This window comes from Rhinoderma darwinii, chromosome 1, assembly GCF_050947455.1.
Source record: "Rhinoderma darwinii isolate aRhiDar2 chromosome 1, aRhiDar2.hap1, whole genome shotgun sequence".
NCBI lineage: Eukaryota > Metazoa > Chordata > Amphibia > Anura > Rhinodermatidae > Rhinoderma > Rhinoderma darwinii.
The window spans coordinates 201,933,657-201,956,406 of NC_134687.1; the positions used below are offsets into that span (position 1 = coordinate 201,933,657).

At 42.4% G+C, this 22,750-nt stretch overlaps 1 protein-coding gene across 1 annotated transcript in view; it reads left to right on the top strand.

Moving 5' to 3' along the window:
- SDAD1 (SDA1 domain containing 1) overlaps positions 1-22,750 on the top strand; it is a 72,227-nt gene that overhangs the window by 29,565 nt on the left and 19,912 nt on the right. Inside the window, exons 8-13 of the mRNA XM_075849806.1 lie at positions 1,521-1,592; positions 1,675-1,776; positions 6,370-6,439; positions 11,789-11,892; positions 12,391-12,448; positions 14,122-14,180. Coding sequence (XP_075705921.1) covers positions 1,521-1,592; positions 1,675-1,776; positions 6,370-6,439; positions 11,789-11,892; positions 12,391-12,448; positions 14,122-14,180 — 465 coding nt within the window. The remainder of the gene's footprint in view (positions 1-1,520; positions 1,593-1,674; positions 1,777-6,369; positions 6,440-11,788; positions 11,893-12,390; positions 12,449-14,121; positions 14,181-22,750) is intronic.

Sequence of the window (22,750 nt, forward strand, 5' to 3'; positions counted from 1 at the left end):
TGGCCATAAAGTGTATATTAATGGTTATTCACCATTAATGTACACTTGAACATTCAGTGACTGTATTTTTGCATTTTGATTGGCAGTTACATGCATTCATGATCACATACCTAACTTTTCAGGTAACTTCATAATTAGCTGCCATATCTGTGTAACATGAGGAATATCTTTATTTCTGGCCATTATATGACTTGTATTCTGCAGTTTTCCCCTCTGCAGACTATCTCTAACTCTGTTGTCTGAGGTAGTGGGTGGAGCCTAACTGCTATCATGTCTTCTGCACACACAGACATAGGAGAGCAGGATCATCTCTTCTATGTATCACATGTATAGAAGCAACATGGAGGACATTATACAGCTCTAATGAGCAGTGTAGCTGTGAATCCCGTTCTGAGGTGACCTATAACACTTAACAAAAGCTGCAGCACGTCTATGTATGTGGCTATGGAGAGGAGAGAAGGAGAAGATACTCTTATAGGCAGTGTGTTTGTCTTTCTCCCTGCTCCCTCTTGCCCTCTCCATAGACTTCTATGGGCAAGCTGTGAAGGGACACAACCATACTTCCGGTAGTCCTCTCCTCTGGCCTCTAAACTTTAATTGTATGTACATAACTACGTTGATATATATCCGGTATTAGATTACCATAAGTTGTTTGGAAAGTGAGGGCCCTTCTACACGGGCCATTTTTTTTTAACCGTTTTTTTAATTTATGCTTTTTCCCAACAACAACATAAAGCATACAAGCAAATGCGAATAACAATATACAATCAAATACAATGGTTGGCTAGGATGCCATTACCCCACAATTCAGGAGATATTACAAGATGTCATAGATTTCCATTCTTTGCAGGAGAGTAAAACTTGACAGGAACAGACTGACTACCAACCGAGATGATTGTATCCTAAATCACAGGCACACCTCACCTATTCAGCCATACACGCATACATACCAACAGGACTCGTTTACACAGCAGACGTTAAGCGCTTCTTGACTTGCCCCAATCCTCGTCGCTCACTTCTATTGAGAGGAGATTGACATCGCAGTTTCAGGTGTATTCAGTCATCTGGACCAAATTTTTATGGACATTTCCTATGATTATACAGTTTTTGATATAGGGGTACATATATATTGATAAGTTGAAGCTAGTGTACTACATTTGGGACCTCTGTTGCCTTCCAGGACATAATAATTTACACGGGCCAATTATCGGGCAAACTAGCGTTCGTAAACAGGGCAACGCTGCAAATGCTTGTTCATCGTATGGTCGTATCGCTTATGCAGCAATACGTAGTTGTCGAACAGCACATTTCCCTGTGTACATGGGGAGTTGTGCTGCCGACATGATAGAAATGTTAGGGGACGAGCGATTGTAAGACCGATTTACGTAGCTCCTTATGAAAGGAGCAAACTAGCACCGATCAACTAGCTGTCTCGTTGATTGGTGCTCGTTTTTACGGCCAATATTGGCCAGTGTAAAAGTACCCGAAGTGTCCATTTAATCAGTTTGATTTCTTTGCAGATCCTGGTCGCTGCTTTGCAATTCTTCCTAGGAAAGGATGATGCAAAAAAAGACAGTGACTCGGAGTCAGAGGTTAGTCCTGTCAGGATAAATATTTTAGGATTGCACGTATAATTTTTTTCAGAATTAAATTTATTGCTAATTTCAATTAAAGGATGAAGGACCAACTGCAAGAGACTTAATGGTGAGATACGCCACTGGGAAAAAGAATACAAAAAGCAAGAAGAAACTGGAGAAAGCCATGAAAGTCTTGAAGGTATATATGCAATAGATATTCATGGGGTTTTGTGGGTTTCCCACTTTCATTTACTCTGTGGGACCGCCCATTTATTGGCAGCAGCGCATGTAAGCGGCGCCGCAAATGAGGAAATTAGCGGCAAAAAAAAATGAAATTGAGGACTGACTTTTGTGAGAGAAATGAACGCTATTAAAGTCTTAATTTTTTTTTAACAACTTGGATAACCCCTTTAAACTTGAACAGATTGTCAGGAATTTTTCCAGTTGCCATTAATAAGTGATGAATTCTGATGTTCCACAAGTATGAGGATCTATATTTAACACCATTAAACATTTTTGTTATGAAATATATCAACGTTTGCCACCGCTTGTAACAACTGTCATTAATCCGCCAGAAAGGAGAAATCAATTTTTTTTTTCACGCAAGTTTCACCTTTAAAAATAAGAGCGGAAAAAAGAAATGGTAAATCTCAAACTCGAGTATTCCTTTTACCCTTTTTGATTTATTTCAAGCGTTGTTACACTATGGCAGATTTAACACCCTTGCTTGAGATACATTTTCCATTAAATAAAAGCAAGAATTAACTTGAATGATGTTTGACACATTTAAAATGTCTTAGGTTTCATTATAAATGCCTCTAATACTAATGATTATTATAAAATTAGAGCAAATTCTGTGAAAACACTGACCTGTCATATATGGTCTCTAAGAAAAAATTCTATCTTTAACTCCATCCTGATCAGTCACGTATCGTTACGTCGGGAGCGCTAGTGTCTTAGTACTTTCCCATGGAACTGTACGCGATTGTGATGGGCCAGCGCAATCACGAGCGGGTGTCAGCTGTATATTGCAGCTGACACCCTGCTGTAAGGCCAGGACCGGAGCTAGTCCTTGATGCGGCCGATTAACCCCTTAGATGCATCGATCAAAAGCGATCGCTGCATCTAGGTGAGTTCTAGCCTATCGCAACAAAATCGCGGGGGTGCCAATGGTTGCTGTGGCAACCGAATGCCTAACAATGGCCTACTGCCCTGCCAAGCCCTTACTGTCGGGGCCAAGAAGAAGCTGAGCCTGCGCCATCAGCCGCGGCTGTCATTGTAGGGTGACCGCTGCAACATAGAGCTAACAGTCAGTACCAGAGCTAGCCTACGACCTGACCGATTAACCCCTTAGATGCGGTGATCAAAACTGATCGCTGCATCTAGGTTGTTAGATCGGCACCCCTGTGATCGCTGCATCTAGGTGGTTTCTAGCCTATCAGCACCCCTGCGACGCAATTGCAGCGGTGATAGGTGGTTGCTATGGCAACTGTATGCCTAACAATGGCCTCCTGGTCTGCCAAGTTGGGAAGCCTATTAGGCCCCGCCCGGAGGCAAAGCCTAGTAGGCTTGCTAGAAGTGTATGGCTGACTGCTCTAATACACTGCACTATGTAGGTAGTGCAGTGTATTAGAATAGTGATCAGGGCTTTTTTGCCCCTAGAGGGACAAAAAAAAGTTAACAATGTTGTACAAAAGTATAAAAATAAGTTTTAAGTTAAAAAAAAAATAACTGCCTTTTTTCCCCATAATAAGCCGTTTATTATAGGAAAAAACTGAAAACATTAAAAAAAAAAAAGTACACGTATTTGGTATCGCCTCGTTTGTATTGACCCAAACAACAGAAGTATAATAATTTTTCCCGCGCAGTGAACACCGTAAAAATAACAAATCAAAAACTATTCCTAGTCGCTGTGTTTTGGTCACCAACCCTCCAAAAACAGAATAAAAGGTGATCAGTCACATGTACCCCAAAATTGTACCAATAAAAACTACAGCCTGTCCCATAAAAAACAAGACCTCCCACACAATGGCATGTCAGTGGAAAATTTCAATTTTCACTTTGCACCATCCACTGTGCGTTAAATTTCTAATAAAAAAAACAAGAACCCTGTGGAGTCAAAATGCTCACTACGCCCCCTTAAACTTTGATGGGTGTAGTTAACAAAATGGTCGCTTTTTTTGGTTTTTCACTGTACTCTGGTGTTCGGGTGCCATGTCGCATTTGCAGAGCTCCCTTAGGTACTAATCGAGCAAAATCTGTGCTCTAAAAGACAAATGGAACTCCTTCGAATTTGAGCTCTGCCATGTGCCCAAACAGCATTTTAGGGCCACATATGTAGTATTGCCGTACTCTGGAGAAAAAAAAAAATCACACGATTTGTTACTCAATTTAAATTGGGTGCTAAAACTACATATTTTTGGTAAAAAAAATATTCTTAATTTTCACTGAGTAATTCTAATGCCCTGAGGGGTGTATTTTCCAGAATGGAGTCATCTTTTAAGGGGTTTCCCCTGTACTGGTACCTCAGGGGCTCTGCAAATGCGACATAGCGCCCAAAACCAATCACCAATTGTGATGTCAGACACTGATGGGTGACAGGGCCTAACTTGTAATCTCTGTTCTAGTTCATCCCAAAGGTGTTTGAGGGGGTTGAGTTCAGGGCTCTGTGGGGGCCAGTCAAGTTCTTCCACACCAAACTCGTCCAACCATGCCTTTTATGGCCCTCTCTTAGTGCACTAGGGCACAGTCATGCTGAAACAGAAAAGGGCCTTCCCCAAACTGTTCCACAAAGTCGGAAGAATATAATTGTCCAAAATGTCTTGGTGTGCTGAAGCATTAACATTTTCCTTCACTCCATCTAAGGGGCCTAGGCCAACCTTTTAAAATAAAAAAACGACCCCATAGCCTTATTCCTCCTCCACCAAACTTTCCAGTTATCAACAGAACGTTCGCCAAACCCAGATTTATCTATCAGACTGCCAGATAGAGAAGTGTGATTCGTCGCTCCACCGAACATGGCTCCAGAGTCCAGTGACGGTGTGCTTTACACCACTCCATCCAACACTTGGCATTGTGCTTGGTCATGTAAGGCCTGCATGCAGCTGGAAACCCATGCCATGAATTTCCTGGCGCTTCGTTCAAGTGCTAAAGTTAATGCCAGAGGAGATTTGAAACACTCCAGTTATTGGCAGCAGAGCATTGGTGGCTTTTATGGACTATGTGCCTCAGCACTGGACGACTCCACTCTCTAACTTTACGTGGTCTAGCACTTTGTGGCTGAGTTGCTGTGATTCCTAAATGCTTCCACTTTGAAATAATACCACTCACGGTTGATCATGGAATATTTAGGAGGGAAGAAATGTTGGTGTCCTCCTATTACAGTACCCTGCTCTAATTCAGTGAGCTCTTTAGAATGACCCATTCTTTCACAAATGTTTGTACAGGCAGACTGTATGGCTAGGTTTATACACCTTACCTGTTACAATGGGACTGAATGAAACGCCTGAGTTCAATTATTTAAGAGGTATGTCCTGGGCAGGGCTGTTATGACCTAAATAAAATTCACGATTAATTGAACATGTAACCTCGATTATGATTAATGAAAGATTTTTAGGCCACACCCATTTTTGCATGCCACACCCCCTATTTGCATTCCACGCCATTGAATTAATATAGATCCCCCCCCTAAACAGGCTGTACACTACTGTATATAATGTACCCCCTGACACCGCCCCTCACACAGTATAATGTTCCATAGCTGCCCTCCACGCAGTATAATGCCCCAATAGTGCCTAACAAAAATAATAAAATACATACTTGCGTATCCCCGTTCCAACGACTAGTGGAGGAGATCTCTCTGCTTCTCCGGTCTTTGTGGCTCCGCGTATAATTTCATATTCCGCTGGGCTTCTGCCATATACCGACGTTTCAGGCATCCTATTGGTGCAGTGTCCTCAATACCCGCCCCATTTACTTCTTGTTTAACCTCAATGCCCACGCGCCACAGCGAGTGGATAGTGCCTGTTCCAATGGTATATACATGGTTAGTGGGGGTCATACAGGGATGATTGGGGTTATATACAGGAATGATGGGGGTAATATACAGGGACCCCCATCATCCGTGTACATACAATTGGGGCAGGCACTGAGGCTAAACGCTGGACCAATAAGCCTCCTGAAATGCCAGTACATGGGAGAAGTCCAGTGGACTCTGAATACATGCGTGCTGAGACACTGACGGCTCAGCCAAAACAGGCGCAACGCAGTGACGTCATCACGCCTGTCTGCACTGAGCGGTCAGCGTTATACAGTGCATAGTAGAGCAGGGGAACAGACGTTCCCCTGCTTTACTACAGGATTCAACTGTGTCCTGAGGACACAGATAGTTAAAACCGGGGAAAAACGAGAAAATGCGTAAGATGTTGGTTATCTGTGCTGAATTTAATTTTTTTCTGATTAATTGCCCTTCCCTAGGTGTGTCCCAGTACTTTTGTCCATGTAGTGTATATTATATATCTATTCAGTATAAATTGGCCAGAGTATGGGTTCATTCAAGAAGGCTGCCCTGGACACACTAATATAGTTATACTCAATTATTATGCAGTACTCTTAAATAGCCTATGAAATGAAAATATTCAAAAGTGTAGCTAAATGTAACCTGAACTTTTGTGATAATCATTCTGAACTGTGAAAACCTGAGTCATCAAAAGACTATGTACTTTGATAATACTAGATGTTCATGACCTATATATCTTATTGTAATATGCCAATGTGTCTCTGAATTGCACAGAAACATAAAAAGAAGAAAAGGCCAGAGGTATACAACTTTTCTGCGATTCATCTGGTGCATGACCCACAAGGTAATATCTGTTTAATCATTACTACAAAGGAGATTATATATATATATATATATATATATATATATATATATATCTCTGTGTGTTAAAATAATTGCCATTTTAAAATCTGTTCTGACAAGTTCTTAATTCTACTGTAGTTCTGTATAATCAAGATCACAATCCACACACATTTATAAACTGGTGACAGATCCTCTTTAAGAAAAGACAACCTTTCCAGCCTCAATATTACTTTGGACACGTTGTAGAGATTAGGGTGGATCATTTAACAAGGAGAAATCCTCCTTTGTCCCAACTCCGCAAATGGAGTTTCTGGGAATGATCTTTAACACCGGGACAGTAAAGGTCCAACTACCGGTGGACAAGATCAAGACTATACGAGCCAGGGTGGCTCTCTTTCTTTGGAACACCACTCCTGGCAGATTTTGTCTGCAGGGGTGCTGGACAGGTTGATGTAGACCTTCGACACTGTTTCATATGCAGAACTATCCTTCAGGGGGGGGCAATCCTCCTGCACTCAGACAAGTCCCTGGATTTACTGGAAAATTTGATTCCTCTGCCTCTCGTATTCTCCAGGAGTTGCGCTGGCGGGAGACCTCGTCGGCCGTCATGCTGAAGACTAGGTTTTTGTTTTCCTCAAGTGGTTTGTCATCTTGACAGATGTCAGCCTATTTGGGTAGGGTGAAGTTTTCCCGCTCTTTTCATTACGGGACGCAGACCATGGGTTTATGATTTTGACAAGAATAGAGTCGTGACACTAAGAATAAAAAGTGTTGACCCTTCCTACAGAATCTACCACCTCCTACAGTCACTGAGCTAATTCAGTCTTCGTTTAGTGTCCGTAGAAAGCAGACACTGCTGCTGGTACTTCTGTCTTTGCGATTTCATTTATCAGATATCCCTGCTAGTCTCCTGCATCGGGAGTGAAGCTGACTTTACGGTGGCTTAGTGTTACACATTCTCCTATGTCCCCCTTTCCCATCTACCGTACTATGCAAGAAGTGTGCATGTCGTGCTCCTGGCAGATTTTCTTGCGCATATGCACCATGAGCTGCCTTTTACCATCTCCTCGGCGCTTCTCAGGATGCAAGTAGTCCTTCCCGGCTGCCATTTTCCCCCTCTCTTCTCCTGCATCTAGGGGGCAGGGTCCTGTTTGTTCAGGTCTTTCCAGCAATTTGTGCACAGTCGCCACATGACTGCCTGCATCCAATCATGGTGCGGAAGAGTGGGTCTTCATTTTTCTGCTCTCCGTCATAGTCAAGCTGGTGACACAGGAGCCTTCTTCTAAGCACTGCTGCTACTGTTTGTTCTAGGATTGCACCACACTCGCTTAAATTGGGTCGGACCTGCCCTTGAGCACCTCTTCCTTTTTTTTTTTTTTTTTTTTTGTGTCCCCCCCTCCTTCACCTCAGCCAGTTTGATTGCGGTTAGGAAGCTATATACCTATCACAACCTATTTAAAACTGGGCGCCTGTGCCACCCTTCTTTAAAGACTATTTCTGCTTTGCCCTTTTGCAGTACCTGAGTGGACTCGTCACCCCGATCTCCCTAGTTTCTACAGTGGAACGTGGTGACCCCTCTACTGCCATGTAATGCATGAGGAAAATCCTCCTGACAAGCAACCATTGTCACTCACTATGCTTGCTCCAAATGTGGCCAAACTATTCCTTTGTGCGATGCATGCCAGGCTCCAAACCAAGCACTAGTGGCCCCCGCCACCCCCAGTATTGCCCACACCTAGTGCTGAAGGGTCCCAACTGGAATGGGTGGATTCCCTTTCCCGGGCCTTTAAGTGACCTCACAAACGTCACCCAATTCATTATGCACATCCTGATTTGCCGTTTGGACTCTCCAAGTAATGTATTAACATTGACAAATGGATGTTAAAATTTTCCTTGTCAAAGAGGCAGGTCCCTACAGTCTCGCTGTGTTCGGCACGGATTATCCACTGTCCGTCTGTGGTGTGACACACCCACAAGCGGTAACACCCAGTTGTCAACTTATTCATACATTTCTAGGACAAAAACCGAGGAATGTAACAATGTAGAAAAGATGCTTGAGCTGATATTTCTTGGAATACAAGTATTACACTAAACAGTATACAAGTATTTACTAAAACAGGCACACCAGGACAGCTGACCTGTCCTATTTAAAGGCTATTTACGCCTTTTGAAAGGGATCTTTTTTTATTTTAATAAAAAGGTGAATCGGTATGTTTTGTGCCACTTTATAATTCGTTTTTATTTATTTTTAAAAAATCATTTTCAGATACAGCTGCTCTGTATCCTGCAGAGCAACACTATCGTGAGCTAAGACCTGAATCCGTCAGGTCCCCAGGACTGACTAGTTCAGTGTCAGCGGATCCTTCGTGTCTGGCACGCAGGTTCCACCTGTAGTCTACGGCAAATATGTTATGAACTTGGATAACAGGTGCATGCTGCTTATCAGTGACACACCAGATCAGCCGACACTGAGCGAGTCAGTCCTGTGGACCTGACGGGTGCAGGATTCAGCATAAGATATGCTGCTCTATATTCAGAATACAGAGCAGCTGTATCTCAAAAAGTAAAAATAATTTTTAATAAAAACGAACTAGAAAGTTGCACAAAACACTGACCATTTTTATTAAAAAAAATTCCTTTCAAACATAGTCTTAAGTATTTACGATATCAAACTATTTTTATTTTGTGATGTGCACTCCGTTTTAAGTTGTAGCGGCAATACATGTAACGACAGTTAAAAATCCAACTGGAGGCATTTAACAATTATCGTTGTGTAAGGGTTTCTCTTTCTTTTTCTTTTTTTTTTCTGGTTTTATGGCGTTACTTTTGGAAAAACTGTTAAAAAAAAAAACAAACTGCAGTTTTTGGAGCTGTTTTTCTATAGTCAATGAAAAACCGCTCCAAACACGTCCCAAGAAGTGACATGCACTTATTTTTCGTGGGGGTCTTTTTACGTGCCGTCTTTTTTTTTTTTTTTAAAATGAGGTGGAAAACGGCCGTCTGATTTTTTTTTTTTTTTTTTTTTTTTTTTTTACACGGCCCGAAAAACGGCTGAAAACACTACGTGTACACACAACCTAAAGGTATGTTCACACAGCTTATCTTCGGGCTGTAAACGGCCGACAAATGGGAAGCAGAACGCCTCCAAACATCTGCCCATTGATTTCAATGGGAAATACAGCGTTCTGTTCCGACGTGGAGTTGCTAAAAAAAAAAAAAAACTTTTGAAAATCAGGAGCAGTTTTACCTTGAAAACAGCTCCGTATTTTCAGGCGTTTTTGAAATTGTGTATGGACATAACACAAGAATAATGAAAGTGAAGTGAATGACTTTTCAGTTGACAGATTCACACGGTGGCATGTTTTTTTTTTTTTTGTTTTTTTTTTGCACATTTTACGTGCCAAAAAACTGCATCGAAAAACGCTTGGTTATGCTTTTCATTTACATAATTGGGAAAGTGCTCTGTTAGTACATACAACGCACTTTTAAAAAAAAACAAAAAACGAGTGTTGTAAATAGTGTCGAGTCAATTCCTTTGCACGTAAAACGTGCCAAATGTTCCCATAGTCAATGGGAGTCCTAAGTATGTGCCAAAAAGCACACGCAAAAAAAGTGTCAAACGCTTGATTAAGCTTCCTATTTACATCAATGGGAAAGCGAGCCGTGTTTGTGTTTCTCCAAAACAGCTAAGCGGCTATGAAGGATCAGCGGCGCCCATACCAACGGCTCTGAGCGATTGAGACACATGCGCACACCTTACCTGCAGTGCAGCTGGTCTTCATAATGGCGCCTGCTGTCTCCCTACAAACCAGCTTCTCTGCTGGGTCGCTCTGTACTGCGCTTGCGCAGTACAGAGGCAGATGCGATGAACGGCTGCCGTTCATTGTGTCCTATGCACTTTAGCTGGCGTATTCCATCTGTGTATGTGTCGTTAAAGGAACAGTGTCACGAAAAAAAAATTTTTTTACATCAGTTTGATTTTAGTGTTTTATTAAAAACGTTTATATTTATTTGTGTGTTTGTGTTTTACATTTTTTTATTTTTTTACTTTTTCTTCCCTATGGGGGCTGCCATTTTTTTTCCCATTTCTGTATGTGTCGATTAACGACACATACAGACATGGAATACGGCACATACAGTCCCATAGTGAATGCGAACGGGGCCCGTTCCATCCACTATGCTGTACGCCGTCTGTGTGGGAACGGCGCATGCCAAGTTGAACTGTGTGGGAACGGCGCGTTCCAAGTTGAACTGTGCGACGTCCGGCGCCATTTTCCTGTGGACCGGAAGTCGCGGCCGGACAGTAAGATTACTACTTCCGGTCGCGGCTTCCGGACTTGTGCACTTGGAGCGGGAGGTAGCAGACGGAGCGGCGGCGGCTGGAGCAGGTAAGTTATTTCTGTAAGTGTTTTACTGTGTGTTTACTAGTGTATGTAAACCTACTACACTGTGTGTTAGCTCAAAAAATGGCGACACACAGTGTAGGAGGTTTGACCGTTCAATCCCCTTGTTTCTCCCGGCACTAGCCAGGATAAGGGAGGGGGGATTCTGAGAGCTCACTAGAGCGAGTGAGTTTTCTCAAATTTTGCAGCATAAAGCAATGTGGTTGCTTTACCACATGCAATGCTGCAATTTTGGGAATTGCTCCATCTAGTGACCATACTGGGAAATATTATAAATTAGAATCTAATTTATAATATTTCCTGACTCGTTAAAAAAATTAGAACAATGTTTAATCACCTACACACTAATTGTTTAACTAAAAAAAATATACATTTTTTTCTAGCGTCACATTCCCTTTTAAGAGACACATACACAGATGAAATCATGGCAAGTGTTAATAAAAAAAAAAAAAACATTGTGTGAAAAAATAAAGTCAATATAATATTTTATTAAATAAAAACACACAAATTAATAAAAAAAATAAATCATCATGACCCTGTCCCTTTTAAGCTTAGGCTTTGTTCACTCTATCACCATGTCCTCAGTTTATAACGGAAATAATGACGCTGTGCCGGTTGTCATATAACAGATCCTAGTGGGGCCTGGCTGACCCCATTCATTTCTAATGAAGTTCGTTGGGGTGTCATGAAGGTTTCACTTGTCTTGACAGCAAGAATAGCACTGCATGCTTTATTCTTGCCACGAAAAATGACAGAAACCTTTTGTTGGAACCCCTACGGAGGCTCACAACATTTGTGAGCAGAGCCCTACGCATTTCCTGGTGCTGAGCCCAAATAAGCAGATATATTTTTTTATTGCAAAATGTCTTATTAATGATGAAAAAATGAAGATGAGAAAAACATTTGACCCCTTTATGATTTATACATATGCTTCAATATTCCTTCAGAATTTGCAGAAAAACTTTTAAAGGAGTTGGAGAAATCCAAAGAAAGATTTGAAGTCAAGATGATGCTTATGGACCTGATCTCAAGGCTTGTTGGCATCCATGAAGTAAGTGGCGATTATTACATGTAAAGAATTAACGTTTTCCTAATGTTATGCTACACACACACACACACACACACACACACACACACACACACACACACACACACACACTTTTGTTTTTGCATAAAAATTACAGGAAAATATTTTCCTGCCACTCTCACAACAAATATAGCAGACATGCCATGTGTGAGTTTTCCCCACTCGCAAAGCGGAACAACACAACTGCACACGCTCTAAACCTACAGTATACCTACCTACCTTCACGCACATACACACATCTGCACTTCTGTTTGGAGTAATTGGGTCAAGCACAGGCTAGTGACAAGTTGTGAATCTGTTTGCTCAAACTCTGCAAAAGTACGGCTAACTAGAATAGCTGCTCCTCCATACAATGAAATGCGTAGCTTTGATTGTGTTTTTGTAGAGCTTGGAGGGGGATTAATAATATAAAGTCATTCCTTCTGGTGGCATATTCTGATTGTGAACATTACTTTCTTACAGCTATTTCTTTTTAACTTCTACCCGTTTATACAAAGGTTTCTTCAGCCTCACCAAAGAGGTAAGTCTCCCTCTGCTTGTGATGGGCTTATATACGGTTACCTTTCGTTATTCTCCAAAACAAGTTCTGCAAGTTTTATTGTAAAATGGTTGCATGTAGATTAGTTTGCTGCTACTAGATTGCATGTCATGAGTCATTAGTTTCTGCTTATTCATCTTTTTATACCATTTTGGGGTACATATAACTTTTGATTAACCGGTTGAAGACCGCCGACTGTATGTATACGACGCCGGCTTAAAGGGAATGTCGCTAGAAATATATTTATATATATATATATATATAATTTATTTTTTTCATTTAAACAATTCTTATTAATCATTGTTTTAATTTTTTCACAAGTCAGGAAATATTATAAATTAGATTCTAATTTATAACATTTCCATGTGCTGGGCACTAGAGGGAGCAGTTCCCAAAATTGCAGCATGGTCACTGGTAAAGCAACCTCATTGATTTATGCTGCAAATTTGGGGTGGACACACTCTCCTCTAGTGGCACTAACCAGAAGAAGGGAAGGGTTTGAAGGTCTTCAAACCTCCTACACTGTGTGCCGCCATTTTCTGAGTTACTGCACAGTGTAGGAGGATTAGATACAGGGCTCAGCAGACAGTATCACACGAACATAATACACACGAACATAAATTACCTGCCGCCTCCGCTGGTCTACGCTCCTTGCGCCTTCGCTTCATTGAACATATGGCCGGAAGCCGTGGCCGGAGGACGTCCTCTTACTGTCCGGCAGCGGCTTCCGGTCCACATGAAAATGGCGCCGGATTTCGTTCTACGAACGAGCTTCGTTTTGATCTGTGTGGGAGCGGCGCATGTGCCGTTCCCACACAGACGCCGTATGCTTCTGAGAATGGAACGGCTCCCGTTCGCATTCTCTATGGGGTTGGATGTAAGATCGACTTACCTGCAAACGCTGATGCTGCTGCAGAATCAACTGTAGCCTCTGGTGCCGATGTGGCCGTCACGATGCAGGACCTGTGAGTGACGTCACAGGTCTGCACTGTCAGAAGCTGGACGTTCTGAAGAGAAGAGGATGTTACTTCTTCAGAGCGCCCAGCTAGTAAAAGTAGTAAACACGCCCCGATGTACGCACATAATACACGCCCACTTGGACTTTTACTTTTAAACACACCCACTTGGACTTTTGCAAGCCTCATTTGCATAACTACAAAAATGGTCATAACTTGGCCAAAAATGCTCGTTTTTTAAAAATAAAAACGTTACTGTAATCTACATTGCAGCGCCTATCTGCTGCAATAGCAGATAGGGGTTGCAAAATCTGGTGACAGAGCCTCTTTAAGCCCCCCGGCTGCCATAGCCCATGGTTGAGAGGGAGGAAGCTCCCTCTGTCAAACCACTTAAATGCTGTGGTTGCTATTGACTGACATTTAAGGGGTAAACTCTGATCCCGCCGTTGCAGTGGAAGCCCGGCTGTCAGTGATTGAACACCGGGCTCCTGCTGTGATTGCTCGGGCACAACGTTTGTGCCCCTGCGATCACCTTGAGATAACTACATCATAGCAACTTAATGTAGGCTAAACCATGACGTTCAGTTATGTTCAGGTGGCTTAAGGGTGTTAAAGATATAAACTAGCTACTGTCTACAATACAATTACTGGTATACATATACTAATTTCTACTCTAATTACTAAATTTCTATTAATTAGAAGTAACCAAGATTCTCTTGTTTGCTGCTCAAGCTACTCATCACCTGGTGCCTCCAGAGGTAAGTTCTGATTTTTCTCATGACTGTTCGTACATTTTCATATTAAATGGGTTTTCCAGGGACACAACATTTTGGAACTAATACTCTATATTAGCAACTCAAATAATCGGAAGCATCCAAACATCTGCCCAGTGATTTCAATGGGAAATATGGCCACGTAAAAAAAAAAAAAAACGCCCGCAAAAAAGAAGTGCATGTCACTTCTTGAGCCGGTTTTGGAGCAGCCTTGAAAAACGCGAGTTGCTTAAAAAACGTCTGAAAATCAGGAGCTCCGTATTTCCATAATACAGCTCCGTATTTTCTGATGTTTTTTAGTAAGCGTGTGCACATACCTTAAAACGTGTGTGTGTGTGTGTGTGTGTGTGTGTGTGTGTGTCGGTATATACACAATAAAGGAAGCTTGCAACACTCTCTAAAAGAAAAAAATCACTGAATTTTTACGGGATTTTTTTGTTCAGCCGTGTCCAAACAGTTTCACGGCCTCGCAGTGCCTTTTCTAAGCAACGTGAGAAGTCATATCCTATATATATATATATATCCTTTGTTACAATTCAGTAATAAATTATAATTTAATAAAATACACCTATATATTTTACAAAAAAGTGTATCCAATAGTGAAAATGCTTTATATATTACAAAGACCCTGAATCAAGGTCCGGTTCGCTGGCGCCCCTTCTCGTTTTTACCAAAGTGCTGCTTATATGTATATTTCTTGTTGATATAATTGGGGGACATTAAGAGTCTGACACTAGGTAAGAAAAGTCTTTGCTCCACCTAGGCACGCCATACTCTTAACACATATACTATCTTGGTTTCCAGCCTAGTCAACCCCCTGTGGGTGCCAGGAAACTAGACGGTTCTCTTCACTGAATTTTCCTCACCGCCGGGCACTTTACCTGTGGATGCAGACCATAAGTTAAAAAGGGTTGTCCGGGCATATTTTATTGTTGGCTCATCAGGATCGTTAGGATAGGCCATCAAAATCAGATTGTTAGGGGTCCGACTTCCGGCACCCCACGATCAGCTGACTGAAGGGGCCGGGCAATCGTCTCTTCAGAGTTTACCAGGCACAGCGCTGTACACTTCCATAGTGGCTCTGTTTGGGGTTGCAGCTCAGTACCATTCACTTGAATGGGACTGGATCTGCAGTTCCAGGCACCGCTGCTACGGGAGGTTTACGGTGCTCTGAATGTGTTGGTGGAGGTGCCAGGAGCCAGACCCCCACCGATCTGATATTGATGACCTCTCCTAAGGCAAGGCCATCAATAAGAATGCCTGGACAACACTTTTTAGGGCCAGTAACCCTACTATAGATTCAAGAGTTGACCCTGTGCACACCTGAAGACTCCGGAGGGTATGTATGGTACCCACCCAACCCCCATGGAGACCTTATCTAAACAGGGGGCAAAAATCTTTATTGGCAAAGCAAAGACCCTATAATCAATGAGACCTAAGTAATTGGGGATAGCTGGCAAGATTTCCACTGTGGATGGGAACTTCTTTTCAGGGGCAAACTTCCAGGGAACCCGTGCTGGGGCCATATACTGCTTTTCTGGCAGTGATGGAACAAGTGCTGCAATGGGTAGCCTGTTCCGCCAGAGCGGCAGGTCCGGTTTGGTTTTATAACTTATTCCCCGGCCTGCTACAGGCCTGGGCCGTATACCACAGCTATTCGTCCCTCCCTTTTGTCAGTCCGTTTACTAATTTGGCCTTATTTCACGGGTTCCCGTGATGCATTGTGGGAAGTTTTCTGCAGCTGCTCCAAAACGTGGGGTTCTATAGGGCCAGTCCTTTCCTCTTCCAGCAGCATTTTTTTTTCCAGATTCCGGGTGCCGGCATCATTTCAGAAGCAATTCTGCCTGACAAACCGCTTTTGCTCCAGGGCCATTTTCAAGCTGCTCTTTGAGTCCTCCGTCTCTTCCAGCCTTATGCAAGGCGGTACACCGCACCAGGGGTTGTACAGTAGGCAACGCCTAGGGCTGATTTTTTTTTTTTTTAATGGGGTCACTTTTTTTAATATGTGAAGCTTTCCCTCTGACACTTCTAGTTGTCTCTTTCCCTTATGACATGTTTTTGTCTTGGGAGGATTCCATCCGGCAGCCGGCACAGGTAGGCATGGCTGTATGCTAGAACTGTGGCAGATATCATAAGTTCACATGTGGCCAGCCTACTTCAGTCTGCATCCGGGACCCCTTTTGATGTTGCACCCCCTGATTAGGCAAAGTCTTTTGCTCAGGCCTTAGGGGTTCTTTCCAGACTCTTCCAAGCCATGGTTGTCTTTGGAGCGTTTGCTGTCCCAAACAGAGCCGAAATTAATGCCTGTCCTTTTGGATAATACGCAATCTGCCTCTCATGGTAGGTCATATAAGAGGCACAGAAGTGCCAGGGACAAGTCCTGCTCCTCTTAAGGTTCCTTCCAAGAAACCCCTATTAAGTTAATCAGGATCAGTCTTTTTCTTCTGGTGAATCTGATTCAGGCCTTATTTACACAAGCGTATTTCACGTCCGTGTTACGTGCGTTAAAACAACGGACGTCACACTGACCTATGCAATTTAATGGGGCCATTCAGACATTCAGTGTGTTTCACGGAGCATGTCTCCTCTCAGTTAAACTCGCTGCATGTCCTATCCTTGTGCATTTTTTGTGCATCACGCACCAATTGAAGTCAAAGGGTGCGTGAACATCACGGACAGCACACTCACGTCATGCGGGTGCTGACTGTGATTCACGCAACAGTTGCTAAAGAAATGATGAGAAAAAGAAACACCTTTCAGTTTTTTTGCTGACGTAAAAAACATGTGACATACGGATGGCACACACGCGTATAAAACGCAGACGGGCACCGTACATGGACGTGTCACGGAACTGTAACGCAAGAAAAATGCGGAATTTTTTTTATACGCATAAAATGGACAGGTTCGTGTGAAGTACGGCATCCGAATCAGAACAGCACTAAAGTAAATGATAATCCCCACGCTAAAGGCTAAACCATAGCGAATTTGAGGAGATCCTATCCAAAGAATGAAAGCATCCTTACAGGTTACTGGCTATTTCAAAATGTATGAATACACAGTCTCCTTTCCAGGAGGATTTATTTTTAAAATGTTTTTTTTCTCCCTCTAGATCCGCCTAACTCACGGTTGTCAATGAGTACCACTATCCCTCTGTCAGATGCAGCATTACTTGGTGACCCTCTTGACAAATTGCTGATTTTCCACACCATGTTTGCATTTGTGGCCACAAGTTCTACTTTGCGTCTAGCTTTTGCGTCTGCCTGGGTAAGCGAGGCCTGTTTGGCCTTAGCGAAACGACTTCACCGAGGTACCCTGGAAGGAGCATTGCAGCAGAATATAGCTGATCTCGGTTCTCAGGTTATTCACGCTTCAAAATGTTAGAGGTCTCCCTTGAGTCAGCCCGTGCATCTGCTAGTTTAATAGCTGTTCAACGCTCTTTGGCTTTAATCTCGGCTGGCGTTTCAGCCTTCCAAAATAGCTCTTCACCTTCCTTTTGTTGGGGGCAGACTTCTTTTTTTGAAAAAAAGATTAAATACATTTTGAAGCTACTGGCAGTAAAAGTTCCCTTTTGTATTTGAACAGACTGAGGCGTCCGCAGCCCTCTCTCCGCTCTGAGGTTTCTGTCCTTTCCTTCTCAGAGTTTATTCTCTACACAAAGACCAGACGAGTTTGAGCCGCCCTAGTGACTTCAGAAGCCCATCTTACAAGCCTAAACCTGTTTGGCAAAAGCGCCCCCGGGTCCAGAAGTCCTTCTTCTCTTCCAAGACCTCTTCAGCCTGAATGTGTCTTCCCAATCGTATCGTCTGTCCGAGTTGGGGGCGACTTCTTTCCAGGAGACTTGGCTCACTGATGTGGACGACACTTGGGTTTGTAGGGTGGTGTTGACAGGATACAAGATAGTTATCGACCCTTCCCCAGGTCGGTTTATTTCTGTCGACTCTGCGTCACGCCCAAGTTCACGCTTTTACTTTCTCCCAGGCTGTTCTAATCTCCTCCCAGTATCATTCCAGTTCCTCAATCAAAATGTTTTCGTGCGTTTGACTCAAATCTCTTTAGTCCCCAAAAAAGACTGAGTAGTCCAACAGATCCTAGAGTTGCAGAGTTAAACTTCTTCATGCGCGTTCGGAGAGTTTGCATGGAATCCCTGCGGTCAAGTGGTCGCATTAATGGAAGAGGGGAGAGTACCTTAGTTCCAGCGATGCATACCACCATATCCCTTTTGCTAGAACTCACCAGTGCTTCTTTTTTTGTTTCGCGGGTGATTCTCAACATTTCCAGTTTAATGCCCTCCCCTTTGGGCTTGCCACAGGTCTTCAAGGCCGTGACAATTCTCATATTGCTTCTCCGCAGCAGGGCGGTCGCTGTTATCCCTTACCTAGATTTCTCTTGATGAAGGCCCCGCTCCAGAAAAGGCAACCCTTCCAGTCTTCACATGAACCTTAACACATTCAAGAGATTAGGGTGAATAATCGAGGAGCTATCATACTTACTCCCAACTCTGCCCACAATTGCAGTACTCTGTAGTCAAATAGTAAAATAAACTCACAAGTAGTGACCCCCATTTTGGAAACTACACACCAAGGCATTTTTTTCAAAGGGTGTAGTGAGCATTTTCACCACACAGGTATTTTTATTGGCAATTAATGCTTAGCAGATGGTGCAAAGAAGAAAAAATAAAATTTTTACACAGATGCAATTTCAGTGCCCAATATGTGTTACCCATGTCATGCCACTATGAAACTACCGCTCCCTAATTATTAGGCTATGTTTCCTGGCTTTAGAAACACTCTACATGTGGCACAACATTTTTTTCCTGGACATACATTAAAGAGTGCACATATGAGGCCCATTTTGGCGATTTACGCAGCATTGGCCCAAAATTGCAGGGCTCTGCGGTCAAATAGTGAAACAACCCCCAGAGAAGTGACCCCATTTTGGAAATGACACCCCTCAATGCATTTATCAAAGGGTGTAGTGAGCATTTTGATCTCACAGGTGTTTTTTTACCAGAAATGTATGCTCCGCAAAGTGAAAATTGCAATTTTCCACTGATAAGCCATTTTAGTGCACAATATGTTGTGCCTGGTTTGTTCCACTGAAGACAAATACCTCAAACTTTTAAGCAAGTCCTTCAGGGTACGGTAATTACCTATATTTCTACATAAACTGCTGTTTAAGCACACTGTAAGGTCCCATGCACACAAACATATTTTTGCAGCATTAATCATTCCAATGTGCCCATGCACACCACCGTGGTTTCAACGGTCCGTGCATGGCCCAGGAGCCTGGACCGCAAAAAGAATGGGCATGTCTTATTACGGCCGTGTTTTGCAGTCCAGGCTCATAGAAATTAATGCACGTGGCCATGTGCACGGCCCGCAATTTGCTGCGGCTCGCGGTTAACACTCCGCGGCCGTCTGAGCCGCAAATCGTGTGTGTATATACACACACACACACACACACACACACACACGCCCCCCATATATTAGGAATGGTAGTGCAATGTATTAGAGCTGTCCGTTTTACACTGTCAGCAAGCCTATAATAGGCTTCCATACTTGGGAGACCGGGATTCCATTGTTAGGCCTCTGGTTGCTATAGCAACTTTCGCCAACCCGCGAATGGGTCAGAAGGTGCCGATCGGATAAAAAACACCTAGCAGCATTGCTTTTGGCGGTGGCATCTATCTAGCTCCTGTCCCTGCCATTACAGCAGAGTCGGCTGTAATATACAGCTGAGAGAGACTGGTGATGGCGTTGGCCTAGGCTTCTGAGCCTGCTCTGTCGCATACAGTTACGCGGCGTTGCACTAACCCCCTTGGCGGCAGCGACGTAACTACGTGAGATGTCGCTACAGGGTTAGTCAGATATTCAACAAAGGCACCAACGATAACACTGAAGGACTTTCAAAGATCCACAACGGAGATAGAAGTAGGTGTCTATAGGTCCACTATAAGCCATACACTACAAAGAGTGGGGCTTTATGAGCTTCCAGAAAAAAGCCATTGCTTAAACAAAAACCTAAGCAAACACGTATTTAGTTCGCCAAACAGCATGTGGCAGACACCCCAAACACATGAAAAAAAGATCTCTAGTTAGATGAGACTAATATGTTACTTTTTGGCCATCATGGGAAACGTTGTGTGGTACAATTTTAACACTTGCACAACCATAAAAACGACTCGCACAACATATGAGGGCCCTTCATCTACATCCATGAAAACCTACAATAGTATCCGAAAAAAGGAGGATAACCTGACTTTTTAATAGCGGAATGTCAAAATACAATATATTACAAATACACCTTTTTCTCTCATTTTAACTGTAAGACACAGAAAAAAGGTGCATATACAGTATCCAAATCAATATGTAAACTCCAAAAGCCGTTATGTTAAAGGCTGGGTGATGTTTTTTATGCCAACACCCCCCCCCCCCCCCCCCCCCATGGTTTACCCTGCAGGCAGCTCCATAACTATGTAAACCATACAAAAAAGAAATAGAGCATATAGCCAAAAGTATATAAGAATATAACCATTTTATTACACAAATTCGGCAAACATTGTATTAAAAAACATATAAAGACAAGACTCTAGTACAGACAATGTGGTGTTATGGAGCGAAACATGGAAATTGCTGGATAACATGTAAAAATAGAAAGGCTGTACGGGGTAACCACAAAATCTATTTCAGACCCAAAGGGGTTCCATACTGATTACATCTACTACCCTGTAAACATTTTCGACTGGTGAAAGGGGAAACGAGAAAGTGTCAGTGCATGCAAATATCAGTCAAGAGGCAGCCTTACCCAGAACAGCAAAAAAAGCTTTTTGAACTGTTTGCTCTGCCACAAAGACCCCAATGCGCGTTTTGCTGTGAGGAAGCGCTCACAGCAAAATGCGCGTTGGGGGTCTTTGTGGCAGAGCGAACATTGATGCGCATTTCGCCTACAGCTTCGTCAAGAGGCTAGTGAGGTTAAAAACAACCAGGGTATTTATATGAAACAAATGGTGCATCTGTAATGAAAATATCCGGAATAGCTGGAAGCGCCTGCCATGATGAGCACGCCGACATCTCTTGAGCGCTGCGATCAGCGTGGTGACCGAATGTGATGACATGATATGCCACTGGTCCGTAGTCAAGACAACACTGATACAAAGCAGCACAGAGGGATGCGGCCAGATCAATGCATGCGCGGTCCACGCCAGCTAGGGAAAATGAACATAGAGAGGCACCAGAGGGGAAGATGGAGCGAAGAACGACACCACCGAGACAAAATGGTATCCGAAAAATACCAAAACAGAGATGTAATCTCAAAATATAAATATCAAAATAGGGATATCATAGAAGTTAAAAGTATACTAAAATGCCATATGCTATTACCATAAGTATATAAGACAAAAATAGTAATACAAATACATATATATCACACAAACATGTCAGCTGCCATATGATAGTTGGACTAAATTTTTATATATGTATATATATATTAGTATACAGACATACATACCACATGAGTCACAAGACCAATAAATGATCAAAGCAGACAAACATTCAAATCTAAAAAGAAAAATTTTTTAAAAAAATCTATATAGGCACACCGCAGTAATAGTGAATAGGGGCTACCAGGTAGCAATATAAACTACATGGATAATGTGTGAAAATTAGACATATATACAATTATAAGAATAATTTATATAAAATGAAGTGACAAGAAAAACCTAAATGTAAAGAAATCGTGTAATGTAGTGGCAAAATTATGGGTGTCCGTAACAAAAGGCCATCTATCATGACGATGGAGAAATGCCACATGACTCGGCATCTAAAGGAATATATGAACGTGAGTGGAGTGAAAAAAGTTTTACAAAATTATTCCAAACTAGCATATCAAAAGAATATATGTAATCAAATCCCGCAATACAAAATGACACAAAAGGTCATCACAATACATATTAATTAATTTCGAATGCTCAATATAAAGAAAGCATATGTATAGCACAAATATACCCAAACGATCGTAAGATACAGCTAAATTGAAAAACAATCATGATAGCAGCGAACATGTTGCCAGTAGTACTTCATGGAGATCCCGATCGACACATGCTCAGAAGGTATTCTCAACCACATTCTAACCCAATGGAACAAGAGCCTAGACTAAAGAAAGAGAAAAATTAAAAACAAATAGGACACCAAAGCAGATACACAAATGTATTTTTTTTGCGCAAACACAATTAAAACAAAAAATACCCTGGAAGAAAATAAAATGTACACAAAATATATCACATAAATGGCTTAAAACTAACAGCTTCATTAAAGCCAAATGGTATTAAGCAAGATGATCCACTTAGTTTCCCTTCTCAGCAGTACCTGTCTGATATCACCCCCTCTCCACCCTTGGCTGACCTTGTCAATACCCCGAACTCTGAATCCAGCCGGAGTGCATGAGTGACAGTCGTGAAAGTGATGTAGAATAGCCTGTAGTTTCTCTAGGTCTTTGACATTAGCTGCCGCCACGATCTTACTTACATGTTCTAAGACGCGTATCTTAAAAGGCCTAGA